Source organism: Phyllostomus hastatus, unplaced genomic scaffold (genome assembly GCF_019186645.2).
Source record: "Phyllostomus hastatus isolate PE091 unplaced genomic scaffold, TTU_PhHast_1.1 phas_scaffold_46, whole genome shotgun sequence".
NCBI classification, from domain to species: Eukaryota; Metazoa; Chordata; class Mammalia; order Chiroptera; family Phyllostomidae; genus Phyllostomus; species Phyllostomus hastatus.
Window position 1 is genome coordinate 8,661,834 of NW_025334032.1, and position 17,522 is coordinate 8,679,355.

The following is a 17,522-nucleotide window of genomic DNA, read 5'->3' on the forward strand; positions in this document are numbered from 1 at the left end:
TCCTCCCTGGAGAAGTGTCTATTCAGTTCTTTTGCCCTTTTTTATTTGGGTTGATTGTCTTCCTGAAGTGGAGTCTTATGAGTTCTTTATATATTTTGGAGATCAAACCAAAGTAGGTGATTTTAATAATATTTTCTTTAGCCATGAATAAACTTTTAATTTTGATGAGATCCCATTTCTTTATTCTTTCCTTTATGTCCCTTGCTCTAGGTACATAATATTGCTATCCTAGAAAGTATTACTGTGAGGAATATCTGAGATTTTCCTACCTATGTTCTCCTGTATGACTTTTATGGTGTCATGACTTATATTTAAGTCTTTTATCCACTTTGAATTTATTTTTGTTTATGTGTAAGTTGGTGGTCGAGTTTCATTTTTTTGCATGTAGTTGTCCAGCTCTCCCAACACCATTTGTTGAAGAGGCTGTTTTTACTCCCATTTATGCTTCTACCTCTTTGTTGAATATTAATTAACCATGGAGTCTTGGGTTTATTTCTGCATTCTGTGTTCTGTTCCATTAGTCTGTGTGTCTGTTCTTATGCCTGTACCGGGCTGTTTTGATTATAGTATATAAATTTTTGAACTGTTTGTTCTAAATCAGTAAATATGTCATTGGTATTTTAATGGGGATTGCATTGAGTCCATAAATTGCTTTGGGTAGTGTGGACATTTTGATAATGTTGATTCTTCCTATCCATGAACACAGTACATGCTTCCATTTGTTTTTGTCTTCCTTAATTTCTTTTAAGGAAGAAATTTCTTTTAAGGAAGTAAAAAGTACAGGTCTTTCACCTCCTTGATGAGGTTCATTCCTAGGTACTTTATTTTTCTTGTTGCCATAGCAAATGGGATTTTTTCCTTGATTCTGATCTTTTGTTGTTGGTGTATTAAAATGCCTTTAATTTCTGAATATTGACTTTGAACCCTGCTGTTTTGTCAAATTCATTTATTAGCTTGAGTGTTTTGGGTGGATTCTATAGGGTTTTCTATATACACTATGATATAGTCTGCAAATAGGGACTGTTTTACTTCCTCCTTTCCAATTAGGATGACTTTTATTTCTTCTTGTCTGATCACTGTAGCTAGAGCTTCCAATACTTTGTTGAATAGAAATGATGAAAATAGACATTCTTGTCTTATTCCTGATCTTAGCGGGAAAACTTTTCATTGTTGCCCATTAAGTAAGATGCTGGCTGTAGGTTTCTCATATATGGCTTTTATCATGTTCAGGAATGGTCCCTCTACTCCCACATTGCTGAGTATTTTTATCATAAGTGGGTCCTGTACCTTATCAAATGCTTTTTCTGCATGTATTGATATGATCATGTGATTTTTGTCTTTCCTTTTGTTTATGTGATGTATTACATTTATAGATTTGCAAATGTTGTACCATCCCTGCATCCCTGGGATGAATCTCATTTGGTCATGATGTATGATCTCTTTAATGTATTGTGGGATGCAGTTTGTCAATGCTTTGTTGAGGATTTTGACATCTATGTTCATCAGTGATACTCCTCTGTAGTTTTCTTTGTTTATTATATCTTTATCTGGTTTGGGAATTGGAGCGGTGATGGCTTTGTCAAAAGAGTTTTGGAGTCTTCCCTCTTCTTTATTTTTTTGGAATCATCTGAGAAGAATAGGGGTTAGTTCTTCCTTAAATGTTTTGTAAAATTCTCCTGTGTAACTATCTTGTCCAGGGCTTTTGTGTGCTGGGAGTTTTACAGTTACTGCTTCTATTTCATCAGCTGTTATTGGTCTGTTCAAGCCTTCTGCTGCTTCTTCATTCAATTTTGAGAGGTTATATTTTTCTAGAAAATTGTCCATTTCACCCTGGTTTTCAAATTTCCTGGCATATTTTGTTCATAGTAATTTCTTACAATCCTTTGTATCTCTGTGTTGTCTGTTGTAAATTCTCTACGTTCATTTCGATTTTGTTTATTTTGGTACTCTTTCTTTTTTTCTTGATGGGTCTCCTTAAAGGTTGTCAAGTTTGTGTAACTTTTCAAAGAACCAGCTCTTGCATTTATTGATTACTTGGATTGTTGTTTTAGTCTCACTGTTGTTTATTTCTGCTCTGATCTTGGTTATTTCCTTCCTTCTACTTGCTCTGGGCTGTCTTTGTTGTTGTTCTTCCAGTTCATGTAGATGTAGGATTATGATGTTTATTTTAAGTGTTTCTATCTTTTTTAAAAGATATTTTATTGATTATGCTATTACAGCTGTCTCATTTTCCCCCCTTCACTCCCCTCCACACTGCACACCCCCCACCCACATTCCCTCCCCTTAGTTCATGTCCATGTGTCATAAGTTCTTTAGCTTCTACATTTCCCATACTATTCTTACCCTCCCCCTGTCTATTTTCTTCCTACCATTTATGCTACTTATTCTCTGTACCTTTTCTCCCTCTCTCCTCCTCCCACTCCCCTGTTGCTAACCCTCCATGTGATCTCCATTTCTGTGGTTCTGTTCCTGTTCTAGTTGTTTGCTTTGTTTGTTTGTGTGTTTTTTAAATTAATTTATTTATTTTCAGAGAGGGAAGGGAGGGAGAAAGAGAGAGAGAAACATCAATGTGCAGTTGCTGGGGGTCATGGCCTGCAACCCAGGCATGTACCTTGACTGGGAATAGAACCTACAACATTTTGGTTCGCAGCCCGCGCTCAATCCACTGAGCTACGCCAGCCAGGGCACTGAGTTTGTTTTGGTTTGTGTTTTAGGTATGGTTGTTGAAATTTGTGAGTTTGCTGTCATTTTACTATACATGTTTTTTATCTTCTTTTTCTTAGATAAGTCCCTTTAACATTTCATAAAATAAGGGCTTGGTGATGATGAGCTCCTTGAACTTGACCTTATCTGAGAAGCACTTTATTTGCCCTTCTATTCTAAATGAAAGCTTTGCTGGATACAGCAATCTCGGATGTAGGTCTTTGCCTTTCATGACTTGGAATGCTTCTTTCCAGCTTCTTCTTGCCTGCAAGGTCTCTTTTGAGAACTCCTTTGTAGGTAACTGTCTCCTTATCTCTTGCTGCTTCTAGGATTCTCTCCTTCATTTTAATCTTGGGTAATGTAATTATGACGTGCCTTGGTGTGTTCCTCCTTGGGTCCAACTTCTTTGGGACTCTCTGAGCTTCCTGGACTTCCTGGCAGTGTATTTCCTATGCCAGATTAGGGAAGTTCTCCTTTATTATTTGTTCAAATAAATTTTCCACTTGCTGCTCTTCCTCTTCCCCTTCTTGTACCCCAATAATTCAGATGTTGGAATGTTTAAAGATGTCCTGGAGGTTCCTAAGCTTCTCCTCATTTTTTTTGAAATCTTATTTCTCTATTCTTTTCTGTTTGTTTGTTTCTGTCTTCATTCTGGTCCACTCTGTTGATTTGAGTCCCAGTTTCCTTTCCATCACTATTGGTTCCCTGTACATTTTCCTTCATTTCTCTTATTGTAGCTTTCATTTTTTCACCTAATTCGTGACCAAATTCAACCAATTCTGTGAGCATCCTGATCACCAGTGCCTTGGACTGTGCATCTGATAGGTTGGCTATCTCTTGGTCGTTTAAAAGTATTGGCTGTGGGGCTTTGATTTGTACTTCTGTTTGAGCCATTTTTTTTTAATCTGGTCGTACTTGTTATGTAGTAAGGGGCAGAGCCTTAGGTGTTCTCCAGGGCAGGGCAACCCAGTTGCTGGTTTGTGACATTGTATGTAGGGGCAGGGTCCGAGAGGAAACAATGGCGCTTGCTCCTCTCTCCGTGGCATTTCAGTCCCTTCCCCCACTTCCCGCAAGCTAACTGGGCCTTTCTGGTGCTAATTCCCATGTGGGTGTGCTTGTGTACATTCTAGGACCCCGTGGTTCTCTCCAATGCACTTTCCTATGAGGCTGGGAGTCTCTCCCTGCACCTTAAGACCCACAGGTGTTTTCAGTCAGTGTCCTGAGGTTCAGTTTCCTAGCACTGGGACCCTGGGTTGCTCAATCTGTCTCACTGCCTAATTTTGTCTGGTTTATCTGTGCGGGAATGTGGCCTGCACAGCCAGGTGCCTTGCATACAGTGCCTTGCTTCACAGTCGCCACCTCACTGGGTCTGCCAGCTGCCTGTGTGCCCAGGGTCCACCCACTGTGGTCTGGCCCTTGGGATGCCTTATGTGCCCGGGATGCCTTATGCTTCCACTGTCACTGCTTTTTGTGCCTCAACCCCTCTCCGCCCAGCTGCCCAACTCCACCCCTCTTATGTGGAGTTAAAATGTGTATATTTTAACTCCTTGGTTGTCCGACTTCCATACAGTTCAATTTTCTGTCAGATCTGGTTGTTATCTTGTTTCTAAATTGTTGCTGTCCTTATTTTGGTTGTGCAAGGAGGCACAGTGTGTCTACCTTCGCCTCCATCTTGACCGGAAGTTAAGTGTTTTTATCTTTTTTTAGGTAGGTCTGTATTGCTATAAACTTCCCTCTCAGGATTGCCTTTGCTGTGTCCCATAAGTTTCAGATTGTTGTGAGTTCATTTTCATTTTTTTCCAGGAACTTTTTGATTCTTCGTTGATCTCCTTCTTGACCTATTCATTGTTTAATAGCATGCTATCCAATCTTCATGAATTTGAGGGTGTTTTAGATTTTTTCTTGACGTTTTCTAGTTTCAGTCCCTTGAGGTCTGAGAAAATGCTTGATATGATTTCAGTTTTCTTGAATTTGGTGAGGCTTGTTTTGTGTCTTATTACATGATTTGTCTTTGAAAATGTTCCATGGGCATTTGAAAAGAATGCATACTTTGCTTCTTTGGGATGAAAGGTTCTGTATTTATCTGTTAAGTCCCTTTGTTGTAGGGCATTGCTGCAGTATCCTTGTTGTATTTTGTTTGGAAGATCTATCCTTTTTGAAAGTGGGGTATTAAAATCCCTTACTATAATTGTGTTGCTATCTATATCTTTCTTGAAGTCCTCTGGGATTTTCCTTATATATTTGGGTGCTCTTATGTTGGATGCATATATGTTTACAATGTTTATGTCTTCTTGATGGATTCTTCCCTTGAGTATTATGAAGTATCCTTCAGTGTCTCTTTTTAATGGCTTTTGTTTTGAAGTCTATTTTGTCTGATGTATAAATATTGTTACTCCCGATTTTTTTCCTATCCATGCTTGCAATACATTTTTCCAACCCTTCACTTTCAGTCTGTGAAGGTCTTTTGTTCTGAAGTGGTTCTCTTGTAGGGAGCATATGTGTGGGTCATGATTTCTTATCTATTCGGCTACCCTTTGTCTTTTGATTGGAACGTTTAATCCATTTACATTTAAGGCTGTTATTGATAGGTATTTATCCATTTTTCCTCCTTTATACCTGTGTTCCTCTCTCTCTCATTCTTTTTCTTCCTTTTCTTAAAGCAGTCCCTTTAGCATATCTTGCAATGCTGGTTTGGTGGAGATGTATTCTTTCAGGCTTCTTTTGTCTGGGAAACTCTTTATTTGGCCTTCCATTTTCATTGACAGCCTTGCTGGATAGAGTAGTCTTGGTTGCAGACCTTTTTTTTTCTTCTTCTTCTTCTTTTCATTATTTGGAATATTTCTTGCCATTTTCTCCTGGCTTGTAATGTTTCTATTGAGAAGTCAGCTGCTAGCCTTATCAGATCCCCTTTTTATATGATGGAGAAGATTCTTGGTTCTCTCGAACACTGTACCTACTTTCTATCGTTTACTCTCACCTTATCTCATCATTGAACCTCTCACAAGCATTGTTTTCTGGATTCAGCTCACAATCCTTCTCCTCTCTAACAAGAGTCTTATCTCTTATTCACCTTTTATAAAAAGTGGCTAGTTGGTGAAATAATACAGTTAATGCTATACTTATCCAAAGGACCTCCTATCTCTTCTCTATGTGTTGGCACTTTAAATCCAATAGAACTCTCCCATGGCCGTAACCCATTTTGGTTAAGGGACTTCTTGGTTCTCCCTTGCTGCTTTTATGATTCTCTTTCTTGTCTATAAAACTTAGTGTTTTAGATAAAATGGATCTTGGAGTAGGCCTCTTTGGGTTCATCTTGAGTGGGACCCTCTGTGTTTCCTGAACTTGTGTGGTTTTTTCCCTGTCCAGGTTTGGAAAGTTTCCTGTCATTATTTTTTCAAACAGAGTTTCTATCCCTTATTCCTTTTCTTCTCCTTCTGGAATTCCTATGATTTGAATGTTGTTGCATTTTGTGTTATCTTGGAGTTCCCTTAAGCTGTCTTCATATTTTTTGAGTCATTTTTTGTGTAGCTGCTTTACCTGGGTATTTCTTTCTACCTTGTCTTCCAGGCCACTAATTCGGTCCTCTGCTTCATCCAGCCTGATTATAACTCCTTCTAGTGCATTTTTTATTTCAGAACTTATATTTTTCATTTCTTCCTGGTTTTTGTTTAAAGTTTCTATTTTCTTTTCCATACTGGTGTAGTTCTCACTCAGTTCCTTATAGTTGTCTATTAATTCCTTCAGCATCCTTATAAGCATCATTTTGAATCCTATATCTGATAGTTTGCTTATCTCCATTTACTGGGGAGTCTTCCATTTCTTTTGATTACAGGTTCTTTTTTTGTCTCCCCATTTTAGGTAACTTTGTTTCTGCACTTCCTGATGTTATGCTTTGCTAGCTGTCTGCTAAGGGTGAAGTTCTATGATAGGAGTTCTGTGGGGTTCAGTGGTGTGGTCTCTTTGATCTCCCTGTCTGGATTGCCTTTTATTCTTGTTTGCGTGGGTTCTTTTGTTGTGCTTGGGTTTTTACCTGTTGGTGGTTCCTTTGTTAGTGGGTTCTCTCTGTTAGCAGGTATATTGGTGTTCACAGCTCCCACCTAATCTTGTATGTGATCAGTGGCAGGGGAGGGCAAAAGGGGTTAAGGCAGTGGGAGAGTATTCTATTGGATTTAAAGTGCCAACAAATAGAGAAGAGATAGGAGATCCTTTGGATAAGTATAGTATTAACCGTGTTATTTCACCAACTAGCCACTTTTTATAAAAGGTGAATAAGAGATAAGACTCTTGTTAGAGAGGAGAAGGATTGTGAGCTGAATCCAGAAAACAATGCTTGTGAGAGGTTCAATGATGAGATAAGGTGAGAGTAAAGGCTAGAAAGCAGGCATAGTGTTCGAGAGAACAGAGTTAAACACAATAATAATAAAGCTCAGGAAGGTAGTGAACTGGGCTAAGACCAGGGAGGGGTACTGTGTAGTATTTACAATTGTATGGAACAATTATTTATAATAATACTGGACTAACACTAACATGACAAGAAATATATGGTCTGAATAAGAATAGGAAGTACAGGACCAAGGGTAGTATGTTATTGGAACAGGAGTGAAGTGAAAGAAGGAAAATTAAAATACAATATGAAAGAGAGAACAAGGAAAACCAGTCAAACAATACATCTAAACAAACAAAATGAAGAAATTTTAAACGGAAAGAAGAGAAATAAAAAATACTAATAAAATAAAAAAGTAAAAATAATGAAAAAATAATAATACAGGTAAACAATAGAATGCAAGTTCTATAGGATAGCAAAGTGAAATTTGTCTCAGTTTCTCAGTTGTTGGGGTTAACCTTGTGTTCCCTCTCTGGATCTGTCTCTGGACTCTTCACAACTCCAGGTCTTATTGTCTCACTTGGGAAAAAACTGGGAGTGGGGGGAAGCCTCCTGCTGACTTTAAACTGGCCAAGAGAGTTCTGATGCTGCAGGCAAAGTGGGGCTGGGTTTTGCTTTTTTCCTTTCTTGTGGTTTTGCAAGGATGGGGGCCTGGGCCGCAATATTCAGTGTTGCCCAGCCTCCAGCTTGGGTCCACTGTGTGCTGCCTGGGTTTCTGGGCCCCCTCTGACCACCTGTGCCAGGCCAGTGCCTTTAACCCACCACTTGTGCCACCTGTGGGTTGCACTTATTAGGGGCATCTCCCATACCTCCCTCTTTGCTGGCCTGGATCTGCGCACTCTTAAAGTCTCTTAAGGGCCATTCAGCTCCCACACTAAATTAAGGCTCTCTGGGTACTGCTATCTCCCTGAAGACCTGCTGCCCTTCACTGAATGGACCGTACGCCTCGCTGCCTCCTTCCTCTTCCCTAGCCAGCTGCCATGCAAGCCTGCAGCCATGCAACCCCGCTGCCATGGGAGCCAGCCACTTCACAAGAATTCCTTAAATAGCAGCTGAGAGCTTTTTTTGAGTAAAATCCTCTTGTTTAAACCTGCTGTTCTTAACAAGCACCCAGGTTTTCACACAGCCCAACTTTCTGACCAGACCAGAGACTATCTAGGTCAGGGTCTGTCACAGCCCAACTCGTCTCCCTTCTCCAGGTGTTAACTGGCTCCCTAATTTCTCTGGTAATGACCCAGCCAGCATCCCACTCCCGGCAAGTGAACACTGCCCCTGTGCATCTGTTACTTCGTCTTTATTCCTCACAGCAACTTCAAGCATCTACGCCTCTCCTTAAGCCATACTGTCTTCCCTGCTTTGATAGGGGAGGGAACTGCTGATCTGGTTCTTCTCCAAAGATCCCGTGGCCACTGCCAACCACAGCGCGGGCACCACACTGGTCCCAGAGACCTTACTGTCTCAGTGTAATCTCGTTACTGTCTGTTTTTCAATGTCCCCTACAATTTTGCCTCAAAACTTCATATAAGCTAGGGTTCCATTGGCTGTTCACTCTGTTTCTCAGAAGATCGGCTAGGTTTTCCAGGTGGGCACAGGGGGAAGTGGGCTCTGCTCCCACTTACCTCACTGCCATCTCTGATCCTCCTCAGCTTTATTGATACTTGACTGATGCTTTGTTTTTATGGAAATATGCAGATTTTATTTGAATATATGATTTTATTATTGATATATTATTCCCTGATAAGTAAGCATTCTTAAAACCATTTTATGTCTGTTTTAAATCTTACCAGTTTAAAATTTTGCTTCTTTTTTATTGTAGAAGTTACAGTGTGTTCATGTTCTTCAGAGGTGTCAGCCAAGTTTGTTCTTCATGCAGTACAGCTTGTGAAGCAAAGAGCATATCGAAGCCATGAATTTTATAAGTTTTGTTCCCTTCCAGAAAAAGGAACACTAACTGAAGCTTTTCCTGTCTTAGTAAGTTTTAATTAACAGCTCAAAATCCTAAAACGATTTTTTGGTTTTTGGTATGGGCTACATATTTGAATTTGATTTTATAGTTTATATTCAGAGTTAATTGGGTCTGTATATTTTGTTAAGTCAAATAAATGAAGTAGGAAGATAGGTCATCTAATTAGGGTACTTAAAATGATGTCCAAAGTAAATATTAACCTCTTTTTAATTCTTAAATAATTGAGTCAAAAAAAAGTTTTGGTCTGATAGATACTGGCGCCTTGCACCCTAATTGGCATTGTTTCCTCATCCCATGGTAGAATATTTTCTTATTTAAGACAGTTCTACATGTCACTTAAGTTATTTTATTACTGCTCTGTTGTAAAGAATCCATGCAGATAGTTTACCTTATAGATGAAACTGCTACTACTTCCTACAGAAGTCACTTTAAATATGGCAGCTCTTAATTTTTACCCATAGTGTTAACAATAATGGTTAGACCTTCCTCCATAGAAGGTGAATGTACTGATGTTCTTTCTTAAACTCTCTGTGCCATGTTTTCAGTTGGTCATATGATCTTTCCTATATTTTATGATTCCGATTACTTTCACTTCTGTTCATGTATATGTAAGTGTTATGATTCACCTTTAAACTTTCTAATGTACTGATTTCTAGAAAACTTAATATAAATTTGAGCACTGGGAACAGTTTTTGTTTTTTATTATTTTAATGGGGAGAAAGCTATAAGTGACCATAATATCATTTTGCTATGGTTGCCAGGCCATCTCTGAGTCTGAAGCTCAGCTGTGGCTATTGAATATGCCTTATAAAGCTGTCATACCTTTTCTCCTGTAATCTTAATTATTTTTCTTTTGGTCCTAGGTTTTTACTCCAATTTGTTCTCACCATTATTTTATTGTGTATGTTTCCAAAAGCTGCCTCAGATCTTTTATGACAGGCAGTATAGGATTATGAGTAAATAACTGTATATTTAAATATTTATATTTAACTGTATATTTAAATACTTATACTGTATCCATGCAGCTGTAATTTGCATAACTCCACACATAGCTGATAAAAGTTAGTTATTTGCATTTTCTTGCTGTACAAATAGGAAAAGTTTGAAAGCATAGAATTGCTTTGGCACACCTATTATTTTTATCCTGTAATTTGAAAGAAATTGAGAACAGATTATTTACACATATATGATTTTCTTTGCAGAGTGGGAAAGCAATTGAATTTTGCATTGCTCGTTGGTGGGCAAGTCTTAGTGATGTCAATATTGATTACACCATTTCTTTCCATGGGATAGTGTGTACTGCTCCTCAGTTAAACATTGTGAGTATCACAGTTTCATTATTTTTAATATCAGTTACTTGTGTTATTGAAAAATAATCTCACTTGTTAGATTTAAACTTCATTGGGGAAATTACCTCTAAAAATAACCACAAGTAATTTAAAAGTAGTCCTGTTCATGGGTGCCTATAAACTTTGCATAGATGTTTATTTTAGGTCCAAATACTGTTTTAAAATAGTTCATTTTCAATTAGGTTTGAAAAACTAACTTGATGAATATCCTTCATAGCATGCATCAGAAGGAATCAACCGTTTTGATGTTCAGTCCTCCTTGAAATATGAAGATCTGGCTCCCTGCATAACTTTGAAGAGCTGGGTCCAAACACTACGGTATCATTAAACGTTTTAGGGCTATAAATGTTGGGTATTCATGTGGTGGGGGTGGGAGGATCTCTTATACTCTGAAGAGAAAGTCATTTTCTTAAATCCATCTAAATGTTGAAAATGAAAAATCAGCATATGACAGTCAAGCCTAGGAATCCTGGCAGGTCTCTGAGAGGCAAGCTCAGCAGTGGCTTCTAGCATTAAATAACATGGATATAAAATTCTCAGTGCACCTGGCAGGACCCATCCTGTGAGAAGCGAGCACCATCTACAGTCAAAACCTGTCCTTCGGCACTGTTAGTGATTGTTGCCCTGGCATTGGGACCTGATTATATTAACAACTATTAGTTGACATTTGAAAATGTTTTTATCATAAAAACATTACTTTTGTAATATTGCAAAATTTATATTTATTGCTGTGGTTAAGTGAGTAAAGAATTAGGTAAGCTAATTATTAAAATATAAAATACACTGAAAAGGACAGTGTTTAGGAATGCTTGTTTGTCATTTATGATGTGTTACAGATTTTGTTGATTATAGTTGTATCTCATTAAATGAACTCTTGAATCAAATCATTTATGCAGTTGTCTAATTACAGCCCACTGAGTGCAAAAACAAAACCTTTAGGATCAAGAGATATTTTGCCAAATAATCGTCAACTTTATGAGATGATCCTTACCTATAACTTTCATCAAGTAAGTGTCTTTATAATAAAATGTACTTTTATGATGAAGTTTTGTGTTTTGTTCATGAATCATAAAACTTAAAATGGAAGGAAGGTATATATATGAAATAGAATCAATGTTGATTACTAATCAACAGTGGTTGATTTGAAACTATTCTTTGGAAAAATTATGATTTGCAGTGATCTAAGTACTGTTCAAGTCTGAAGTTACAAATTCTGATTTGTAGTGAACTGGCCTTTGAACCTTAGTTATTGTAATTACTGAATCTGTTCAGTGGTACCTATCCAATATTACCTGTCCAGTGGTTAGGTGTCTCATGAATGCCAGATGCCTTCTGATTACAGTACTAGTTGGCATAATTATTTTCTGAAAAGCAGGTATCAAAGCAGCAAGACATTAGAATAATTCCTATGTTGAATGAATGGTAAATGTTAGAACAAAGAGTTTATGTAGGATGCATAAGATTTCATAATAAATTCTTATTAAAACATAATATTTCATTATAATGTTTGGGAGATTATTGATTTCAGTGAATTATAAAATTTCAGTTTTATAAAGAAAATATGTATTGCTGCCTTGGCCAGTGTGACTCAGTTGGCTGGTGCATCCTGTAACTGTGAAAGATCACAAGTTTGATTCCTGGTCGGCACGAGCCTAGGTTACAGGTTTGATCCCCAGTCAGGGTGCCAGCAGAGGCAACCAATCAATGTTTTTCCTTCACATATGTATCTATTTCTCTGTCTCTCTGTCTCTCTCTCTCTCTGTCTCTGTCTCTCTCTCCTCCCCTTCCCCACTCTCTCAAATGAAAATAAAATAAACCTTAAAAAAGAAAAAATATATATGTATTGGTTTATTAGTGAATACAAATGGCTAGGTTTAAGATTTTATTATTTTTAGAGAGAGGCAAAGAGAGGGAAAGAAACATTGATGTGTGAGAGATATATCTACCTGTCGCCTGTCACACACCCCCAACCCAGGACCTGGCCCAAAACCCAGGCGTGTGCCCTGACCTGGAATTGAACTGGCAGTCTTTTGGTTCACAGGCTAGCACTCAATCCACTGAGCCACATCAGCCAGGATGTGTATTTTTAAATTGTAGAAGAGAAATACCTGTTACTAGTGCCAAAATACTGGATGTTCTACATTTCTAAAACAGGCTACCACCAGAAAATATTTTAATACTTTTAATGTAAAAGTCTTATCAATAACAATATTATAAATCTACATTAGAAATCATGTAAACCATGCCAAGTAATTATTCTTATTTTTTTATAGCCTAAGAGTGGGGAAGTAACTCCAAGCTGCCCTCTACTTTGTGAATTATTATATGAATCAGAATTTGACAGCCAACTGTGGATCATATTTGACCAGAATAAAAGACAGATGGGTTCAGGCGATGCCTATCCACATCAGGTATGAAATTGGCAATGATTTTTAGAATTAGCAGAACCTGTTTTTTGAACTAATAAATTCCTGATTTCTTGTTATGATAATATTTGGGGGGGAGTTAATATCATAGTTTTGCATTTAGTACTTTGACACATCACTAGTAGCTCAGTTGTCTGTTGTAGAACAGACTGGGACAACTTTTCAACCATACAGTTTAGTTGAATTAAGTGTTGGAGTAGAGGAGGGCAAGGATGACATAAGGACTGCCCAGCATAGCTTTTTATTTTTAGTATTTCTTGTTCCCACCCACTGCTTTCTCTCATCTGAAGGTTGAAAAACAAATCATCTAATATATATGAGCACCTGGAAATGATCCTAGGTCTTAACTGGATAAAGAGCACTGTAGCAGTACCCAGTGTCTTCTGTTTATTAGAATTTTCTAATTTATTTTTTCATTAGACAACTGTGTATTGAGCCCTTCCTATGTGCCAATAAGTGTGCTTATTACTGTTGTATTGAAGAAAAAAGCTTTTAATCATAACTTACAGAAATTTTATCCCTGATTGAATGTTGTTACAATAAGGTAAATCCTATAACATTTATAATTTTATTTAAATAATGAAAATAATTTATGCAAGTGTTTTTGGTTAGTCTTTCAAGGAATGATTTCCTTTCATTCTCAGAGCAAGCTCCAGTCACATGTCCCCAGTACAGGTTGTATTATTGCAGAGCCATTACTTTGGTTGCTTTTAAAATCTCATCAGATGAAACTGCCAATGCAGAAAGAGCATCCCATCCTCTCTAGCAGGTTAAAGCTAGATGGAGCATAGTAGACTTATATTCTTTGATCACTTTTTGCTTCCTGTTTTTTTATCAGCAATAAAGGGATGTAGAATTTTGATTATAATAGAAAGATTTTCAGTCATGTGTAGACACACATTTGTTCATATCCTTTTTAGATATTGTACAGCACCTCAGTTTTGCTATTTTGGATGTTGTTTTACACATGTCTTAAGTAACCATAAGCTAGAAAGTCATAATTTTTCTCAGTCTGGAACTGACTGATTTAACCGAGAGTATGGAAATAACCTGTAGTTGTGGGAAGAATGAGGGCTTAGGAGTCAGGCCTGCCTTCAGCTCTCTTGTCCTTTACTACTCTATGTGTGACCTTGGACAGTTCACTGATGTCTCTGGTCCTGCTTGCTCACCTGCAGTATTGGGATTTTGTGTGTATGTAAAGTTGTGTGTAGTAATTTGCACTGTACCTCACATACTGTAAGCACTAAGTTGTAACTTTCTATTTATCCTCTTACTGTAATTTCTGTATACTTGGCTAAGCTTTTTCTAAATGTTGTTTTCTCTTTTTAGTATTCTTTGAAACTGGAGAAAGGAGATTATACAATTCGACTACAGATTCGTCATGAGCAAATCAGTGATTTGGAACGTCTTAAAGATCTTCCATTTATTGTTTCTCATAGGTTGTCTAATACCTTGAGCTTAGATATTCATGAAAATCATAGCCTTGCACTTCTAGGAAAGAAGAAATCTAGTAATTTAACACTACCACCCAAATACAACCAGCCATTCTTTGTTACTTCCTTACCTGATGACAAGTAAGTGATAACATTGCTTACACTTAATGTCCATCTTGTACACTGTAGCATGTTAATGGTAGTTCATGACATTAGGCTAAATTTATAGTATGTTGTCATTTACCATTTTATGCAGAAATTATTTCTCCCTAAGATTTTTGAAATCTTAGCTGTAGGAATTATTTCAGAATGCAGTTGTTTTGTTGTTTTTCCCCCTAATTATCTCTGTGAAGCTCTCTCTTTCGTTCTTTTTCTCTTTTGAATCTTCTTACTAGGATACCTAAAGGGGCAGGACCTGGATGCTACCTTGCAGGATCCTTAACATTATCAAAGACTGAACTTGGGAAGAAAGCTGTAAGTACTAATATTTTTGTTTTTGTTTTTGTTTTTTTTATTTTTACACTGAAATTACCTACTATAAATTTTCCCTTTTTTTAAAGATGGGAATTAATTCTACATTCCAGGATGGGTAAAAGAGAAGATCTCACTAGCAAAAAATTTTTTTTCATTATATATTTTTCCCACTACTACCAGAGGTCAGTTAATCATCAGTTATATTTTAAAATATTGAGTATTATTTTTGTCCAAGTGTAAGTTACTATGGCCCTGAACCTGTCCTATCTTATATGGTTAATATACTTGAATTTCCAGTGAAACATACATCTAAATTAAGGTTGGCTTAAATGAATGGGATGTTTAAAATTAGAACATTTTATAGAAATTTAACCAACATAACAGTAGATATTTTAGAGTTACCTATAAAAACTAGTCACAACAATTACTGATGAATGCAAATTTTCACATTGTACAATTTCTTGTTGGAGTTTTACCTAACTGTGTTGATAATTACAAGGAATTTCTTTTGGTAATGACTTTTATTTTGAAGTTTCAAAATTATGGGGGGGGTTTGTTGTTAAAATCATGTTTCTGGTTGTTATATTTTAGAGCTCAGTATTTATAAGTACCAGTTTTAGCTTTTCCATCTATTTTCATTACCAATTTATTATAAGAATAGTGTTTGTATAGCTCTATCACCTTTTGTCATATCATTTTCACTCGATGCCAGTACAAGTTGTCATTCTTACAATTTTGTATTTCTTTTTAATATTAATTCTTACAAACTGAGCTACCACCAATGCTACAATTAATAAATGCTGTTATCAAAATGAATAGATCTCATACATCTTAACCAGTATACTTATTTCTTCTCACTATTGAACCAAAGATGATTTATTTGCTGTCACAGAAGCATAACTTAGGAATTTTGTGCTTAGAAAAAGTTGTTTGCCCCTGACATTTCTCGAGTCTCATTTCAGTCTATACTATTTATTTACAAATTCTTGAGTACGATTTGAAGTGAATGAGTAGTTAATTGTATTGGATTAATGGGTGCACTGGTTTAAGAAGTCTCAGTAGTCTTTTTTGTAGACTTCATTTCCTAGGTAGCATGGCTTCATCCTCTGTGGAGCTTCATCAGTGACGCTTCAGTGAAGAGTTTCACAAGCATGTAACCCTTCTGAAGTGTCCACTTCCTTGTCATGCATGTGACAGAAGAGCATGTTATTAAAAGTATTATGCTTTTAGCAATTCGGAGATAGTTACTATGTCCTGGCTGCATTCTTTTAGAGGCAGTTGTGAAATTACAAACATGTGGGATTAACTGTAGTTATTACTTAATCAGGATAGATTTTGTTGAGGGCAAGCAAAAACATAAAACTATAGAATTAATTATAATTCCCGACACATTATATATTTAATCTTACCTCAGTAGTATTGCATTTCTCATTATTTTGGTAGTTGGGAAGGTTAATTTTACTTCTCTTTGACTTGAATGATGCCTTTTCTTAAGAGAGCTTGGGTGTGTATGATTGTTGTGATGTCCTTAAAAAATTGGACTCTGTAGACTGTCAGTTCAATTTAATGTTTCCAAAAGTGTTTTGATAAACCTTTTTCTCTACTAAATTTTTGAAATAAACAGTTGAAACATATTTTACCCTTAGGAATAACATTTCAGTGCATTTTTATTTTTTAAAAAATGAAAGTGGCATTGTTCTTTCTTAAAGCCTGCCAAATTGATCACAGACCTGACCCTTCTAAGTACTCTGACACATACAGGTGGAACATAAACTGGGAGAAAATTAGACAGAGGTGGTGTCTCCATCCTGTGTAGATTATGCATGTTGTCTTACAGAATGTCATTCTAACTCCCAGGGGCAGTCTGCAGCAAAACGACAAGGAAAATTTAAAAAGGTACTGATTGTCAGTTCTTAAAAAAGATGTCTTAAAGCCTTATTTGCATATTAAATTTTTTTCTGTCACTATTATAAATCTTTTTTAAAAAACCTCTCCCTTAGTTTCTTTTCTTTAAATTCTGCAGAATAGTGCTCTTGTCTTACCAGTGTTGACATAAAGCTTCTTTTCTTACCATAAATTGCTGAAGCACCCCTGTTTTATGTGTATATAAAGAATTTTAACACTATTCATTTCTTACTTCAAATAAGTAATAATATTTTAAATTTTGCATATGTAAAATCCTATAGAGAGAATGTGATTTATTTTCAGCTATATAGGCCAAAGAGTTATTTTTAAAGTCTAAAAACATTCTTAAATTGGATGATTCATTAAAAAATATTTTTAAATTATTACAAGTGAAGTTTATTCCTTGCTCTCCCATCATCTTAGTTCTTAAAGGGCAGAGACAAACAGAGTAATGGACAAAGCAAGAACAGAAATAAGGACTGTTGAACCAAAATTAAAACTTACACTAAGAGCATAAACAAATTTTCAGAGCATAACTAGTAATTGATCTGTTTTCCTGCAACATATTTGATAATCTCTGATTGACTACTGGAGCCAGAGTTAAAACTCAAAAAAGAAAAATTCTACCACAGATGTACTTTAGAGAAAGGGATACATAATTGATGAGCACTGTGGTGAAAATCTGGCATTTAGCATTTAGTGATTTTTTGTGTTCAAGCAGGAAGCATTGCAGTGGGAGAATTAGTAATTTAAGGTATAAATAAAAGATACCTTTTTTATTTCTTAGTTTATAGTGATGTAAAACTGGGGCTCATCATTTTATAATGGGTTAAGTTTCTTTATTAAGAAGTCCTCTGAAATGTCTGTATTATTATGTAAAGA

At 36.4% G+C, this 17,522-nt stretch overlaps 1 protein-coding gene across 3 annotated transcripts in view; it reads left to right on the forward strand.

The window, feature by feature from the left end:
- Window positions 1-17,522, forward strand: part of TPP2 (tripeptidyl peptidase 2) — a 119,138-nt gene that overhangs the window by 66,092 nt on the left and 35,524 nt on the right. For 2 of the 3 annotated variants that reach the window (XM_045821565.1, XM_045821567.1), the window contains exons 17-24: window positions 8,904-9,058; window positions 10,256-10,372; window positions 10,620-10,720; window positions 11,313-11,409; window positions 12,676-12,813; window positions 14,158-14,402; window positions 14,657-14,735; window positions 16,593-16,631. In XM_045821565.1, coding sequence (XP_045677521.1) covers window positions 8,904-9,058; window positions 10,256-10,372; window positions 10,620-10,720; window positions 11,313-11,409; window positions 12,676-12,813; window positions 14,158-14,402; window positions 14,657-14,735; window positions 16,593-16,631 — 971 coding nt within the window. The remainder of the gene's footprint in view (window positions 1-8,903; window positions 9,059-10,255; window positions 10,373-10,619; window positions 10,721-11,312; window positions 11,410-12,675; window positions 12,814-14,157; window positions 14,403-14,656; window positions 14,736-16,592; window positions 16,632-17,522) is intronic. The other variant, XM_045821566.1, reaches the window with a different exon arrangement.